The 17,768-nt window shown below is 36.1% G+C and overlaps 2 protein-coding genes across 2 annotated transcripts; both read left to right on the top strand.

Annotated features, from left to right (window-relative positions):
• Position 1: 1 nt before the first annotated feature.
• LOC111391851 (uncharacterized mitochondrial protein AtMg00810-like) lies at positions 2-1,517 on the top strand. The gene is made up of 3 exons (XM_023017126.1): positions 2-18; positions 111-495; positions 633-1,517. The coding sequence occupies exons 1-3, from the start codon at positions 2-4 to the stop codon at positions 1,515-1,517; spliced, it is 1,287 nt and encodes a 428-aa protein (XP_022872894.1).
• A 2,400-nt stretch (positions 1,518-3,917) lies between these two features.
• Positions 3,918-17,104, top strand: LOC111391856 (pleiotropic drug resistance protein 3-like). The gene is made up of 25 exons (XM_023017133.1): positions 3,918-4,089; positions 4,224-5,594; positions 5,806-5,929; positions 6,472-6,560; positions 7,520-7,604; positions 8,017-8,176; positions 8,271-8,347; positions 9,027-9,080; positions 9,178-9,268; positions 9,427-9,728; positions 9,810-10,091; positions 10,216-10,529; positions 10,671-10,831; positions 10,951-11,054; positions 11,808-11,961; positions 12,033-12,164; positions 12,292-12,365; positions 12,470-12,802; positions 12,896-13,186; positions 13,825-13,908; positions 14,036-14,169; positions 15,158-15,385; positions 15,697-15,868; positions 16,313-16,567; positions 16,693-17,104. The coding sequence occupies exons 2-25, from the start codon at positions 5,212-5,214 to the stop codon at positions 16,957-16,959; spliced, it is 4,350 nt and encodes a 1,449-aa protein (XP_022872901.1). The 5' UTR covers positions 3,918-4,089; positions 4,224-5,211; the 3' UTR covers positions 16,960-17,104.
• Positions 17,105-17,768: the final 664 nt, after the last annotated feature.

Below are 17,768 nucleotides of genomic sequence, written 5' to 3' on the forward strand. Positions count from 1 at the left end.
GATGCATCTACTAGTCTTGTGCCTATGTCTATTTTGTAGGCTGGAGATGATGTGCCTATTGTTCACACAGTGCCGTGTCCCTTTCATGACTCTGACATATCGTCTGACAGTCCAGCACCCATTGCTGAAGTATGCTCAGGCCAGCCTCCTCCACTTGGCACCCATCCAATGCAAACTCGTGCAAAATCTGGCATTTTCAAACCTATCCACCGGTCTCATGTATGCATAGTTCCCCACTCTGGGCTCCTTGAATCTTTTCTCACCATGCGCGAACCTAAAGGCTTCAAATCTGCTGCCAAACATTCTGGATGGATTGCAGTCATGGATGAAGAATTCAGGCCCTTCACAAAAATCATACATGGGATTTGGTACCTAAACCGCCCAATGCAAATGTTGTGGGCTCTAAATGGGTTTTCCGTGTCAAATATCTATCGGATGGCTGTGTCGACCGCCTTAAAGCCCGCTTGGTTGCAAAGGGCTATACACAACAACCGGGTCTTGACTTCATCGATACCTTTAGTCCTGTTGTCAAAGCTTCCACTATCCGGGTTGTTTTATCTTTGGATGTCTCTCATAATTGGCCTTTTCGACAACTTGATGTTAAGAATGCGTTTCTTAATGGTTTCTTGTAGGAAGAAGTTTACATGGATCAACCACCTGGTTATGTTGATTCTAAACATCCCTCATATGTTTGCCACCTTCGTCGGGCTCTCTATGGTCTCAAACAAGCTCCACGAGTTTGGTTGCATCGCGTCAGCACCTTTCTCTTGGCCATTGGCTTCGTTTGCAGTCAAGCTGACTCATCCTTATTTGTTCTCTCCAAGGGTGCTGACTTAATTTATCTATTACTCTATGTTGATGACATCGTGGTAACTGGCAACAACACGACAGTCCTTGATGACTTCATTTGTAGGCTGACTAGCGAATTTTCCACTAAAGACCTTGGATCTCTGAATTATTTCTTGGGCTTGGAAGCTCATCTCACTTCTGCTGGTCTTTTTCTTAGCCAAACCAAGTATGCTCTTGAAATCCTACAGCGTGCCCATTTGGTTGACTCCAAACCGGTCTGCACTCCCTTGGTAGTCGCTCAGCATCTTTCCACCATGGGTCTCGATTTTGATGACCCACATCTCTTTCGGTCGCTTGTGGGAGCTCTCCAATATCTTACCATCACTCGACCGGATATCACTCATGCTGTAAGTGTCGTCAGCCAGTTCATGCACAAGCCTTCTATCTCTCATTTTCTGGCAGTAAAAAGGATACTACGATATATCAAGGGAACTCTTCGATTTGGATTATCCTTCACTCCATCTTCTTCTCGGGAACTCCTTGCCTATTTAGATGCCGATTGGGCTGGCTACCCTGACACACGTCGCTTAGTTTCTGGTTATGCAATCTATTTTGGTGAAATTCTAGTGTCTTGGAGCTCCAAGAAGCAGCCGACAGTTTCACGCTCCAGTTGTGAATCTGAATATAGGGCTTTAGCACTCACAACCTCCAAGGTTAAATGGCTATGACATCTCCTTCAAGATCTTCATGTATCAACTTTGTCTCCTCCGATCATACTTTGTGATAATCAAAGTTCAATTTTTCTTGCCATTAATCCAGTCTCTCATAAACGCTCCAAGCACATTGATTTAGACTATCATTTTGTGAGGGAAATGGTGGCCTCTGGAGACCTCAAGATCCAGTATGTCCCCAGTCACCTACAACTTGCGGACATATTCACCAAGAGTCTCGGTCAACCTACCTTCATTTCCTACGTTCCAAGCTATGCGTCCATGATTTTGATACGCTACGCTTGCGGGGGGAGGGGGGGGGTATTACGATTATGGAAGGATCCCGAAGATCCTCTCCTCATGATCCTGGACAATCTTTTAAACATAGGAGGTATTACGATTATGGAAGGATCTCGAAGATCCTCTCCTCATGATCCTGGACAATCTTTTAAACATAGGAAATAGATTGTAATTTATATGCTACCTTGTATGCAAATATTCTTGCCATATTCATTGCTGTACAGATTCTATATAATAATACTTACACCATGAATAAACTCACGGTGGTTCATAAAACCTTCTCATTCAAACCTTGAGTTCAAGGACATAGTTATCTAATAAAAAGACCTTCTTGTTGTGTAACTTCGAATCCTTTTTTCTTAGTTCGAATTCGGAAGGCGATGATCAACAAAAAACTCAAAATCTCTTATTCTCTGTTTGTTCAGTTGATACTTGTTTGACTCACTACTTTTGATTATGAGGTTTCATGCTTGAAAAAAAATGTTTAAATCATCTGTTTGGTACTAGATGTAACCTTTTGATCGAACAAGATGCCTAACATTTATATGGCTCTGATAGTTAAATGTCCCTTCTTTGATATGCTACTATATTAGTATAAAAATCGAATCGAGTTTAAATATTTCATATTGATTTAGGAACAAAAGCTTCTTCTTCAAAAAAAAAAAAAGTGTCTTCTGCAATGAATTTAATAAGTGAGATTTCAAGTAAGTGTATATTGTCTTCTTTTCCTGCTCACCAAAGTTATTTCGCAAAGACTCACAAAGTAAGGAAGAAGAGAGGAACGAACACGATTGGAGAGCACAACACAATTGGATGAGAAGTTATAAATAACTTAAACGTGACAGATGTATGATAATACAATATGACGACAATGCTGCAGTAATGATTGATCAAGAAGGAGATCTAAAAGGACCTCAAATTTTGTGTGCAAATACACTCTTTTGAATTCAGGAAACAACTTTCAGATATCCTTTTTTTTTCTTTTTTTTTTCCCTTTCTTTTTGAAGATACAAGAACAAAATAATCAACCTATTGACAATGTTCATTTACATCCAATGAAATTCATAGGTATAGAAAGAAGTCATCTCAAAATTGACCATTCTAGGAAACATTTTGCAACTATAGTTTCCATATTTGTGTTTTTATTTTTTTGAGAATCATATTTCGGATAAAGAAAGAGCAAGAGCAAAAGTAAGAAAAAGCTTTTTAGTGAATGTGTCATAACTTCCCTCTATTTTCTTCCTTAAAAACGAAGAAAGAAATACTATTTTTTTCGCTTATTTATTACGACGTGGAATCAAAGTGTTATTGGTTGTACATGCAAAAAAAGGTTTTCTCACAAAGAATGGGAGGTTTGTGGAGTAAGGTGCGAGGTGGTGGGCGTCTTCTGTAGGATTAGTCTTTTTTCTTCGTTCTTTTTTTGTTTTTCATGTGTTCTTTCCTTTCCTTTGTTTATTTTATTTATATTTCTATTATACTAAAAGAAGAAATAATCAGTATTTTAAATAAATTTTTGACATTTGAAGAGTCAAATTAATATTTCCATCTGTAAAGGATGATAGTCATACACATTGCGTAAGTCGGGAGATCCAGGAGCCAAAAACGAAGGTTCAAGACCTATTATCAAAATGTTATATTAATTTTATTACATTGATATAATGATAGAACATTCTTTTTTTAAAAAAAATAAAATTTTAACTTCCAACAGTCAAATTAATGGTTTCCGTTAGAAATAGTTGCTGTCAGAACCTTTTCATGGGGTTAGGACTTGGGGTGCCAAAAAAGAGAGGTTCCATCATCAAATGGTTCAAAAGTTCGATAGTCGAGGGAAAAATTCCCTCCAATATACGGTTTTAGTCGGTACACATTGGAAAGAAAAATGCCATACGTATGGGGCAGTTTCACAAGCAGAGAGGTGGCATTTTTGGATTAGATGATGGAAAAGAAGATTAAAAAATTTATAGTTCTGGTCATGCTCGGAGCTCTTAGAGCGAAATAACGAAGTCCCCTCTAAGGGTATATCGGAGGTGACACATTTGCCAAAAAGCTTGTGAAACAGCCCTGTTGTTGTAGCATTATTCTATTGGAGATATTACCCAAAAGAATTTATATCTCGGTAAAAAATCCTAAAACTAGGTAAAAAATAAAATAAAATAAAATCAGTGAACGCACACTGGAAAACAGAGGCACGCCTCGGGTGGAATCGGCACCGCCGCCCGCCATCATGCATCCCCCTTCATGGGTAAAACGTTGGCGGCGTACCGCGGAGATCATTTCTGGCGGACGTGTTGTAAGAAACAATAATTATCTCTAAATTTGAATTTCATCAGAAGAATTAATTAACTAAGCTGATACCCTAAATCTTTTTGGCGCGAGTCTCTCCTTTTGGGTTAAATACAAATTTTTTTTGGCTAATTTGTACAGGTGCTAACGCAATGGTTTGTACGGCTCACCTTCCCGTTTGTTGACGTGGCCTTTACCCATTGGTGGATGGACAAGTCCCGGCGTGATACCATGCCTTTTTCGCCGTGGACCATTTTTTATTATCTTTATATGTAGGGATCAACGAGAAAGAAAATGTAGATAATATCGAGAATATAATTTTTTTCAACGGAATCAAAAGATAGTTTATTTAAAGGGTAGTAGTGAGAATCAGTTTCAATATTAAGGTGGTGGAATGGTTTTTGCTTAGATGTGGACCATAACTGATGTATTTTATTTATTTATTTTTGCTGGTGCTGCATGAGCCATGCTTTATATATGTTCTAGATTGCCACTAGAAATGGTTCAAACTTCAAAGGCTGGAAGCCTGGAACAATGCCGGATTTGGTTTAAAATCACTAGAAGCATGGTAGAAGTCCACGATTAGGCATGAACCTTAACTGAAAAGTGAAAATTCTATTAACTATTGTACACAGTAATTTCTTTTTCTTCTTTCAAATGCCTAATGCATAAGCAGATGAAGCAAATGATGCATTAACTTACCTCATCATTTCGCATTAGTCAACACTTGAGAAAACTTAAATTTTATATACACAAGTTTCTCAATGTATCCTACCCTAAATGCAAGATTGAGGCGCTATTGACATCATATTTTCCATGCCACACCTTATTATTTATTCGTCTTGTGATTTAAGTTTTGTATTTCTAGTGTAATTTAAGTTCACGGCCATGGATTTTACAACTCTGTATTTAATAATGCCAACGCCTTTTTTAATTAAATTATAAAATCATTACTCCGTATAAGAATGATGCATGGCCTTACCTCATCAAGTTTCGTAGTGTGAAGACCAAGCAAATGTGTAAGAATAAAGAAGAATAAAAGAATCCGTACAAGTCCTCTATATCCAGTGTTCCTATATATATGTATATGTATGCAGGTCTGAAGCTAAAATAGATTGTCCATATCATCATGGCTCAATTAGTTGGTGCAGATGAAATAGAATCATTCAGAATTGAGCTATCAGAGATAGGAAGAAGCTTGAGGTCATCATTTCGGAGTCATGCCACAAGTTTTCGAAACAATTCAGTTGTAAGTTCTGCAAAAGATGTTGATCTTGATGATGAATCTGTGTTACAATGGGCTGCAATCGATAGACTGCCAACATTTGAGCGATTAAGAACTTCTTTGTTTGATGAGAATGATGGAAATGAAGCTGATGGTAGAGGAAGACAAGTAGTTGATGTGACTAAACTTGGTGCTCCGGAAAGGCATATGTTCATTGAGAAGCTCATTAAACATATTGAACATGATAACCTTCGTCTGTTGCAGAAAATAAGAAAGAGAATAGACACGTGAGATCCTTCTCCTTCTGGATATGAAGAAATATATATTGCTAAATTGACTTTCTACTATACTTCCACGACCATCCATAACTATGTACATTGTCGTCTTTTCCCATTTTTTAATTCATTCAGGTGTTCTAATTTGTTTCTTGTACCATATATATAGCTGCTGCAAGTTTAATAAGGTCACAGGATTAAGGATTCTATTTGATTTTTTCAGAGCTGGTGTAAAATTGTCTGCCATTGAAGTCAGATACACCAATTTGTCAATAGAAGCGGAGTGTGAGGTTGTTTATGGAAAGCCCCTACCAACTCTATGGAATTCTCTAAAAAGCATGCTTTTGGTATGTAATTGTATTTTTTTTTAAAGTGGCTTTAGTTAATCAACCATTTTTTCTATCCTTGTTCTGTATACTTATGTTGATGATTTTATGGGCTGAACAACTAAAGTACCAGCAACCACAAGTTCCTCCTTGGCTAGTACTCGTGATGAGTTAATGTTTAGTTTCTATTACGGTGTGTGACTTTTGGATAAATCTAGCTTTTGTTCACTTGGCTATATTAAGCTGATCTGAATATCATGAACGATAGGACTATTATTTACTCCTTAGATCTATATGTACTTGTGTGCCTCCATTTGTGCTTCTGTCCTGCAATTGATATCACCTTGCCAACAAGTATTACTTTTCCAATGTATGTAACACCTTTTTCTTTTTCTTCTTTTTCATTCATCTTCGAGAATATATGGAAGGAAATATATTTGAAACTTGATATTCATCTCACTCTTGTTTTATGAGCTGAAGAAATAATCATTTGAGTATAAAATATGAAGCATCCTCCTAGTTATCTTTGCATATACTGAATCATACTCCATTACATTTGACAGGAGCTTGCCAGGCTTCCTTGTTTACAGTCAAAACAAGAGGCTAAGATAGGCATCATAAATGGTGTTAGTGGTATCATTAAACCAGGAAGGTACAATTGTTAAGACTTCAACTTTCTATCTATCTACTTTTTGCACTACAATTGTTAAAACTTCAATTGAATTCTATCTTGATTTGTTTCTTAATCTCACCAATCACCATTCTTGACATTCTTTTGCTGGTAACAGCTCTAAAAGATTTAACTGTTTCAGAGTTACTTGAGGGACTCTTGTTTTACCACATGCCTTCTAGAATAATTATCTGATCGTTGCATGCATGCACAGTCCTGCTGAAGTTAAAAGCTTCTATCAGTATTAGCCCCTGTTTGATTCCCATTGTTTTAAAACTCTTTTTTCTATAGGATCATTTTTAACCACACATTTACACAATAAAATATTGTATACGTAAACCCAAAACTTTTCTTTATTTTTTAACCACGCGTTCTCCAAAAAATACTATTCAAAAATCTTTAAAATGGAAATAATGGCCACCAAACAGGGGCTTAATGTAATATACAAAAATCAAAAGCCTTTTAAAGAGAGAGAAAAAGAAGAATCATAAAAACAAAACTTTGAACTCATTTACTACCTAATTTATACTGATAAGCACAGCAAGTCTAAACTTCTCCAATTTTTTTTTCATAAGATTGAATACTTTCAGTTTCTAATTCAAGAATTTGAAGCTTTACTTGATAATATATTGATCAGGATATTCTTTGTACAGCCTAAGATTTCTCTTGATAGATTGAAAATATTCTCTTAGGTTCACTAACAGATTTACTTATATGTATGTTGTATTTGTGTACACATACTAACTGCTAGTTCGGGCTATTGTAGCTTCTACTATAGTCAAGTTACACATGAGAGTGCGGCTACCTTGTAGTAGTTTTGTACTTCAATATCATGTTGGAAGCAGAAGTTGGCTTCTATATGTAATTGATCCTTTCATCAAATTTATCTTGTTGAATTAGCTTTTCAAATACTTGATACATTAGGAGTTTTGTTGTTGCAGAATGACTCTGCTGCTTGGTCCTCCTGGGTGTGGAAAGACCACATTACTGAAAGCTCTCTCTGGAAATTTGAACAAATCACTCAAGGTGCCCGTCTCTCTTTCTGTCTCTGGCCATCCCACAGTTGATAAAAACGTATTTGAAAATTTGTTTAAAATACTTTTCTGATCAATCACAATCTTAGCAAATATGCATAGTTGACAATGCAAAAAAGCTTGAAAACCTAAACTGGTTTGGCGTGAAGTAACTTAATATATTTTATCTTGTAGCTTTGTTTTTCTATATGCTAGAAGTCATCCTGTTCTTTGTTATGTCATGAAGTAATTTCATTTCTCGAATCATAATACGAATATTAATATCCATAATTACTGTTTCTTTAATATCTAATCCAGTGTCAACAGCGGAAACATCAGTGAGAGTTGTTAACAGTGCTGATGAAATGTATACATCATCTGAAACTGCTATATGACAACAGAAGAGTTTGTCTTTCCTTCCACAGGTTACTGGTGAGATTTCATACAACGGCTATAAATTGGAAGAGTTTGTGGCACAGAAAACTTCAGCTTATATAAGTCAATATGATCTACATATCCCTGAAATGACTGTCAGGGAAACCCTTGATTTTTCATCACGATGTCAGGGTATTGGAAGCAGGGGAGGTGTGTCCTGCAAAATATAAATACCCATTTGTTTTTTGAACTTATTTTCATAACAATAAGTGACGTGATTTCCTTTTTTCTTTTTTTCCTAAAGAAATTTTGACGGTGCTTACTAGAAAGGAGAAAGAAGCAAAAATTGTTCCAGATCCAGATATAGATACTTATATGAAGGTATTTTTAGTGGCTGATATCTACCTTTCATTTTTCTGGAGTCATGAAGTTAGTGTGTTTATTCACCCTTGAGCGATTCTCCTAGAAATCTTGATTGAGTGCTCAGTTCATTTAGCGCTTGAGGTGTATGCTCATAGGTAGGGTGTATTATGAAAATGATGAAAAACTTTAGCAATCCTTCCTTTTTATAAGTTTTCTGAGTTCATCATTTTAAGGCCATTGATTTATCATACGAGTCATGAGTATACTCTGGCGCTAGGACTAGAATTTCTAATTGAAATATGGAAGAAACATTGTACGTTTAGGAAAAAATATCCATTACAACTTGCCTTCTGCATCTTCTTTAATAATACCTTTACTTATTAGTTCTTTATGAAGTTTGCGAAAAACATAAATTAGCACCACATCTGTGTTAGAAACTTGATAATTACCCCTTTTGGTTTGAAAATAGGCAATTAAATCTCATAGCTACAAATAAAATTACTTGATTAGTTATTAAAAAAAAAAAAAAAAAAAAAAAAACTCTTAGCTACACAACCTACCTCAACACTTATACCTGAGTCTATTGCATTCAATTAAAATTAGTTTGAGTGAAGAATCTCTCCATAATTCACCAATGATCTTCACTGAGTTGCTAAGCTTAAATACTGTAGTGTGCTAACGCCGCATATTTGTGCAGGCAATTGCTGTGGAAGGACAAAAGACAAGTCTTCAGACAGACTACATATTAAAAGTATTCTCTGACTTGATGTAGCTTTGAATTTATTTTTGCTGTCTTGTTCTAGAACACTATATTTTGAAAGTCTGTCCTATTATTCCTCAAATTTCAGATTCTCGGAGTTGATATCTGTGCCGACACATTTGTTGGAGATGCCATGAGGAGAGGTATATCTGGAGGTCAGAAGAAAAGAGTGACCGCAGGTAATTTGATGCTAATATTTTATATATTTTTATTATTATTATTTTTTTGATATACTAAACAGGCTCAAAATTATTCCAACCACCAGCAACATCTGAACTCAAAAATAATTTTGCAAAAATCATGTGTATTAAGGAGTATGTAATGTTGAGTTATGCAGGCGAGATGATTGTTGGACCAACAAAAGCATTGTTTATGGATGAAATTTCAAATGGCTTGGACAGCTCGACTACATATCAAGTTGTTGCTTGCCTTCAACAATTAGCACATATCACAGATGCTACTGTACTTGTGTCCCTTCTCCAGCCTGCACCAGAAACTTTTGATCTTTTTGATGACATCATCTTGATGTCAGAGGGGAAGATTGTCTATCATGGGCCTCAATGTGATATTTTAGAATTTTTTGAGGATTGTGGATTTAGGTGTCCTGAAAGGAAAGCACTCTCTGATTTTCTGCAGGAGGTAAGTTCATCATGTCATTACTAATATTCTTTTAGAGTTTTCTTCAGTAAGTAAAATGATTATATGTTGATTGGTTTGCAGGTTATCTCCAGGAAAGATCAGGAACAATATTGGTGTAAAACTGAGCATACTTACAGTTTCGTTTCTGTTGATACATTGTCTAGGAGATATAAGGAGTCTCCTTATGGAAAGAAGCTTAGCAACGAGCTTTCTGTGCCTTTTGAGAAGTTTAAGAGCGACAATAAAGCCATTAGTTTTGATGTGTATTCTCTTCCTAAATGGGATCTCTTTAAAGCCTGTATGTCCAGAGAAATTCTTCTCATGAAAAGGAATTCTTTCGTTTATGTATTCAAATCTGTTCAGGTTAGGACAACTATTTCTCTTAGCTCCTTAATTTTATTCACGCGCCACTGGCAATACAAATTCCGACTTTCATTTATTTAATAGTTCTTGTGTATGAAAATCTTGTGTAAATATTTGCTTGCAGCTTGTCATTATTGCATCAATAACTATGACCGTGTTCTTGCGGACTCAGATGGATATTGATCTTGTCCATGCCAACTATTACTTGGGGTCTATATTTTATTCTCTTATCATTCTTCTTGTTGATGGTTTTCCGGAGCTCAATATGACTGTTGCAAGACTTGCCGTTTTCCACAAACAGAGAGATTTGTACTTCTACCCAGCCTGGGCATATGCGATTCCAGCCACTATTCTCAAGATTCCTCTCTCATTGTTGGAATCTGTAGTATGGACTTCTCTCACTTATTACACTATTGGGTATAGCCCAGAGGCAGGGAGGTTAGTAACACATTAGATTTCTCGAATGTTCTACATAATCCATGCGATTCAGTAGTTTCAATTAACAACTCAACAAGATAAAAAAAAACGATCATATTATAATAATGAATTGAATTTTAACTAAATGTCATTATTTTCCAGGTTTTTCCGCCAAATGATAATATTATTCGAAGTGCACTTCACCTCAATATCTATGTTCCGTTTCTTGGCATCTGTCTGCCGGACAGTGGTGGTATCTACAACAGCTGGTAGTTTGTCAATACTATTTCTGTTACTCTTTGGTGGCTTTTTGATCCCAAAACGTGAGGAAGCTCAACATCTTTATCTATTTTTATCGTTTGTCATAATTTATTCATGTATACGTTTTGCTCTAAACAATAGAAAAAAGGATAAGGGAGCTCAACTATACTGTTTCTTGCAGAATCCATGCCGATTTGGTTAAAATGGGCATTTTGGGTTTCTCCACTATCGTATGGGGAGATAGGGCTTGCGTTGAATGAATTTCTTGCTCCTAGATGGCACAAGGTGAGTATGCATAATACCAGGATTTGTTTGCTTCTATTAAGTTGATAAACGTTAACTCCTTTTCAGACAAGAAAAAAGCTTAGTTATTGTTTATAAAAATATTTACTCAATCACTTATATAGGATAACTTCCATCTTTCTAGGTTATTTGTTTCTTTCTACTGTGCAACTTGTCAATAACATCTATATGTAAATTTTAAAATCAATCACAATCTAATAAGATTCTAATTACCCAAATGTGAATTCATACTGTCATATTTATCCACTCCCCTTTCTAAGATAATACTTGTATAGAGCACCCTGTTGACCGTGTCATTCTTTCTTTGTTTTCTGTAATTCTCATGCATGTAACAGGGAACAAATGCGAAAGTCACCAACTGGCAACCATTTGACTGCCAATTTCATAGGATGACTTGGAATCAATTATTACTGCATCCACCTAACATCTTTTTTCATTAAGAGGGCACATCAACTTGATTGAAGTCTCGTTTTTCAAGATTCCTGCTATGCATGCTATTTTTCCTTGAACAGACGTGTTATGGTGTTATCATGTGTTGTCACTGTAAAGTTCCAAAACTATTATATGAATGATTCACAGTGGACCTATGGTTAATCGATGATACTTCTTGGTCGGTAGCATGGACTTTGATGCTCATGCATGCACTTTATTAATGTCTCCGGGGATTCGTAGTTGTTTTTGATTATTTTGTAGAAGATTGATAATCGCATGCGTATAAATTTTCTTTAATTGCAGGAGCTGTCTGGTAACACAACAGTAGGACAAGAAACACTTGAAAGCCGTGGGTTAAGCTTCGGTGGACATCTTTATTGGATATCAGTTGGTGCACTTTTTGGGTTTATAGTACTGTTCAACATTGGGTTTACCTTGGCCCTAAGCTTCTCCAAACGTAAGAACATCTTCAGAATATAGAAATGTAAATGGTTTACATGATTTTTTCTAATTCCAAAATGCGTCCAGCTTCTGTTTCTCGTGCAATTGTTTCAAGCGAAAAGTTCTCTCAACTACAAGGAAGTAACGAATATGATAGCCAAGCCCAAGCAGAAGAACAGTCCAAAAAATCCCCTGGTACCAGTACAAAATCTCATAGAGGTTGGATTTTATCTCTTATTTTGCTTCTGACACTATATTATCCTTGATTCGAGAATTTAATTATATGCCACATTATTTTGTTAAATTGTTTCTTGCCATACTTAAAGGGATGTTTCTTATGTTGCAGACAGAATGGTTTTACCCTTTGAACCCCTCACCCTAGTGTTTCAAGATGTGCAATACTATGTTGAAACCCCTATGGTAACCACGTTAATTAATCGAATTAGAATTGTTTTTGGTTATTTAGTATACCAAACGAGCCAGTACAATTTAGGTGTACCTTCTTTCCATTGGTTCTTTTTCAGGCAATGAAGGAGCGAGGTTTCACTCAGAAAAAGCTGCAACTTCTTTGTGATATCACTGGTTCATTTAGACCTGGTATTCTTACAGCACTAATGGGTGTCAGTGGGGCTGGCAAAACAACTCTTCTTGATGTTCTTTCTGGTAGAAAAACTAGCGGCACTGTGGAAGGAGAAATAAAAATTGGAGGTTATCCGAAAGTCCAAAGAACATTCTCTAGGATTTCGGGTTACTGTGAGCAAACTGACATACATTCTCCTCAAATTACTGTTGAAGAATCACTCATCTTTTCTGCATGGCTGCGTCTTCATCCCCAGATTGATTCAAAGACAAAATATGTATATGCCATTAGATGTTATATTCAATATTCTGTCTGGTTTGCTTCCATTTCCTATTAGTGTACTTATTTAATTCTTTCTGGCCATCCATAGGACTTTGTGAAAGAAGTCCTTGAAACGATTGAGCTTGATGAAATTAAAGATGCATTAGTGGGCATGCCTGGGGTTAGCGGCCTGTCAACTGAGCAACGCAAGCGGCTCACAATAGCTGTGGAACTCGTTGCTAACCCTTCTATTATCTTTATGGATGAACCAACAACTGGACTGGATGCTAGAGCAGCTGCAATTGTCATGCGGGCAGTAAAAAACGTGGCAAATACTGGGAGGACGATAGTTTGCACCATTCACCAACCGAGTATCGATATATTTGAATCATTTAATGAGGTAACTGACTATAAATTACTCTGCGCATGGAGAGGGATTTTTTGATATTACAGAAAAAAGGTTTTGTTAAAAATGCATCTTTTGATTCCATTGTACGAGCAAAGGTCCAGTCCAGTACATAATATGCACTTCTGCGGACTGTTGAAATACTATCTACAGAAGCTTATCAAGTCAATCTTCATTTCCATTTTTACATTCTTCAACATATAAAACACGTTCCACTCCAACCCCTAACCCATTTTTCATCGGCAAATGAAATTCAATGAATAAATATTCATCTTTAGAGCACAAGCTATAACATTCTGTCTCAACTGAGTTGATCCAATAAATTCTCCCACTGATGATCTGAAAATTAAAGCCTATTCCGGCTCTGTTTAAGTATAGGATATGCTGCTTATTATTGATGGGTTATACCTCAAAGTGTTTATATTGATATTCATGTGCATTGCATGATAAGAAGTTTTACGTACATTTTTCAGTGGAAGATCTTTTAAGGTTATAAAGATGTCAGATTGGTTATGAATTGAATGAAGTGTTACTTTCAAGAACAAATTTTGAACAATAAATTCTATGTACGTGTGATTGATAGGGTTGATACGTATCACTGTAGTATCACTAACGTTTCCTTATGCCTACAGTTAGTTCTTTTGAAAGCTGGAGGACGCATGATCTACTGTGGGCCGTTAGGTCAGGATTCCTCTAAATTAATTGAATATTTTGAGGTGAGTTCTCAAGGCAGTACCTCCATGGGACTTTGTATCGCCACCTTTCCCTACTGGCTTGAAGTATATGCTTATTTCTTCAACATTAGAGATCTTGTTTATCTCTATCATTTCGACTCTGTAACAGGGCATCTCTGGCGTACCAAAAATTAGAAATAACTACAATCCAGCTACATGGATGTTAGAGGTCTCTTCCACTTCTTCAGAAGCTGAACTTGGTGTAGACTTTGCCATGGTTTATAAACAATCTGCCTTGTACGAGTGAGTCAAATGGCCCAGAGCTTTTCTGTTATATGTATGAACAAATTATCCTTGACAATTGATGCTAGTATTTTAGTAATCAGCTTTTTCTTTCCCAAGTTTTTAGGATCATTCTCATGTTTGATGTTCTCAGTAACCGCTATTTCATAGTTGGTACATTGCTTAGGCTGTACAAAGGATGGAGAACGCAAAAAACTGTTGGTTACTAATTTGCGTATCCTAAATATTCAAGAAAATGCCTTTCACTTGGAAAAATTGGATTATTATTGTAATTAGAAAATGATATCAAGAGAGATTCACAAGAAGAAGCAATTTCTTGTGTTTCTTGAGAAATTCAAATTATAAAATTTTCTTTGATGAAGACTTTTGATAATTTCTTTTCATTATCTGTCTAAAATTATGAAAGATTGTCCTTTTCATTGTTGTTGTTGACTGAATCTTGGCAAGACGCTGTCTGTGCCATCATCAGAGGAACTTGATTTTACTCGGTTACCATATAAAACATCATGTAAAATATGAAGGAAATTAGTTTACGAGTGGTCTACAGCATACATGCCAAATATATACAGCATAGTTAATATGGTTTTCCCAAGGCAATGTAACATCTTGTGCTCCAACAGTTAATAACATACATTGATGTTTCACGGTAATTGAAATTATTCAATTACCCTCCCCTTACTTTAAAATTCGAGTGGGTTGAAGGCAGGGGGTTCTTGAAATAGGTCTTTTGCCACCCTATTAAGGGGTTCCCCTAGTTGGCAAGCAGGAGGTCCATCATATTTAATTGAGGACTTCAGTTTCAGATCATTAGATAGTACATTTTTCAATATTCCGTTTCTCTTAAATGATTTATAGTGCTGTTTATCCAGTGGTTATTAAGATATTGTGAAGCATCATGTATCAATTTACTCATATTATTGGGGATCAACTTTTTGGCGTGTTATACTTATGTTGAGCACAAATTTTTTTTCTGTTATATTTCTCCTAGGTATAATAAACAGCTTGTAAGAAAGATAAGCACCCCGCCTCCTGGTTCACAAGATTTGCATTTCCCCACCCGCTATTCACAAAGTGATTGGCGACAGTTCAAATCCTGCCTCTGGAAGCAGCACTGGTCTTACTGGAGAAGTCCTTCATACAACTTGATGCGCTCAATTTATATGCTATTCTCGTCTTTGCTTTTTGGATTCTTATTTTGGGATCAGGGGAAGAAAATGTAAGTAAATCATGTAGCGCAAAACTTGGTATCTTGATTAGTCATCTTCTCAAAAATTGAAGGACATTTTTTTTTTAAATCTATTCCATCTTTCACTTTTTAAGAGGGGAGGAGCGGTCAAAATCTCTTGATAATTGATTTACTTGAGACTGGATTTTTTTCACTGAGTGTGACGCTACATTTCTCTCATAGGAGAATGTACCATGCGCGAAATCGATTGTCTAAATTCTGGCAGTCTGAATTTCATATAAGTTTTGTCATCCAAAAATTCTTGTCGAGTCTAAATTCATTGCTTTTATCTGTTTTTGTAGACATACTCAACAGAGTCTGTTCACTGTGCTTGGTTCAATGTTCAGTGCCACACTCTTTTGTGGCATAAATAATTCATCTTCGGTGTTGTCATATGTTAGCACAGAGCGAACTGTTTTCTACAGAGAAAGATTTGCTGGAATGTATGCTTCATGGGTTTATCCAGCTGCACAGGTATAATTACTCCGGATATATTAAGTTACTTGTATACTTGATTATATCCAACAAATAAAGTTTCACCTTAATATTGATCTGTAATTTAGGAAGATAATTGCATCCCTTATTTGCAAAACTATGAAATTGTAGACAATTTTGGTGAGCCTGCCTTTATTTTGGCGACCTCATCTTTGAAACCTCAAACCGACCTGTATCATTAATTTAGCAATATATGAATGAGGAGAATTGTCTTTTCCGTCATAAAAAAGACTCAGAGGAAAGGAGGGAAGAACTTTTTCATTTTCAAAACTCGTCACTGGAAATGACTAGTATTGACTAGTTAAAGTTTTAATTGTTCCTCAGTTTCAAGCATTATACATATTATAAACAATGTGAAATGATTATTAATGTTGTAGTTTCATCAATCTAAAGAATTATTCATTAGCTCTCTTGATTTTGTAGGTCATTATTGAGATTCCATATCTCTTAGCCCAAGCACTTGCATTTACAGTCATCACTTATCCAATGATTGGATATTACTGGTCAGCATACAAGGTCTTCTGGTATTTTTACTCTATGTTCTGTTCACTGCTATACTTCACGTATCTCGGAATGCTTTTAATTTCAATGACACCAAGCTTTCCAATAGCTGCCATTCTACAGTCAACTTTTTACACAATGTTCAACCTGTTCTCTGGTTTCTTGATTCCTCGACCGGTAAGCATTTATTTCCTCGAACTGGATTCTTGTCTGCTTTGTGACTTAACCTTCACCAAAGTTGTTATATGCAAATGCTTGATTGTAAAAGTGTACTAATAAATCGTATCTTTCTACGCCGGCAGCAAATTCCTAAATGGTGGATCTGGTTTTATTATTTGATTCCTACTTCTTGGACATTAAATGGTATGCTTACTTCACAATATGGAGACATAGAAGAGGAAATTATGGTGTTTGGAGAATCCAAAACAGTATCAGCATTTCTGAGAGATTATTATGGATTTCACCATAGTGAGTTACCAGTTGTGGCTGTTGTTTCGATTTTGTTTCCCATTCTTTTTGCTTCTCTATTTGCATATTGTATTGGGAAGTTGAACTTTCAGAAGAGGTGAAACATTGTACTCATTTGGACTTATTTAACTTGTACTAATATGTTCGTCGTTCGACTGCCATTTTATGTAATAACTACATATACGAGATATAATTAAATATCACGTATTTGGTTTTCTATGTTGTAATATTTTCTTGTCGCCTTTTTGTAATGGATTTTTACGGGGTTTTAAGAAAATTTGCGATAGTTGAAATAGGATAGGTATCTGAATTTTTTTTTTGAAGCAGCCGAGGTGTTTAGTGTGTTATTCTACAATACAAAATTGCAATCTCGTCAATTTAACCCGTGTTTACACTCAACAATTAGTTTTAATATGTCAAGGGAAAACTGGTTGTTGGGGGTGGCGATCATGTCTAGGCAGATATGGTATAAAAAAGCACAATTATCAACTATGGTGATGCCCTAATTCTTCTTGGCGGGAGTCTTTCCTTTTGGGTTAAATGGCCAAAAAGTTTGGTAAATTCGTTCAGGAGTTTGCATATCCTGGCTTGTATGTCTGTCCAATCCTGTCTGCTGCCGTGGCTGGAGGATGGACGAAGTCCACGCTGTCGCTTCGTGATACCGTTCCTTTTCCGCCGTCTACTATTTCGATCTTTTTATTATCAGTATGTGTTAGGACTAACAAGAAAGAGAAATGAATATATGAAGGAGCAGAATATAATTGTTTTATAGATTTTCTCAACAAGTCTCGTCCGCCAGTTATTCTTGCTTGCCAAGGCAACTACCTACCTCAATATTAATTTTTTTTATTGATAACCATGGGTGTCCGGCCAGCTTACGCGCACCTCGACTAATCCCATGGAACCCTGA

The sequence above is a fragment of the Olea europaea genome, unplaced genomic scaffold (genome assembly GCF_002742605.1).
Source record: "Olea europaea var. sylvestris unplaced genomic scaffold, O_europaea_v1 scaffold849, whole genome shotgun sequence".
In the NCBI taxonomy this organism is placed as follows: Eukaryota; Viridiplantae; Streptophyta; class Magnoliopsida; order Lamiales; family Oleaceae; genus Olea; species Olea europaea.

Coding starts and splice junctions, on each gene's coding strand:
- LOC111391851 (XM_023017126.1), top strand. Junction 496..632: donor GGGCTATACACAACAACCGG/GTCTTGACTTCA, acceptor GGTTTCTTGTAG/GAAGAAGTTTACATGGATCA.
- LOC111391856 (XM_023017133.1), top strand. CDS start 5,212: ATGGCTCAATTAGTTGGTGCAGATGAAATAGAATCATTCAGAATTGAG. Junction 8,177..8,270: donor GGGTATTGGAAGCAGGGGAG/GTGTGTCCTGCA, acceptor TTTTTCCTAAAG/AAATTTTGACGGTGCTTACT. Junction 10,530..10,670: donor TATAGCCCAGAGGCAGGGAG/GTTAGTAACACA, acceptor ATTATTTTCCAG/GTTTTTCCGCCAAATGATAA.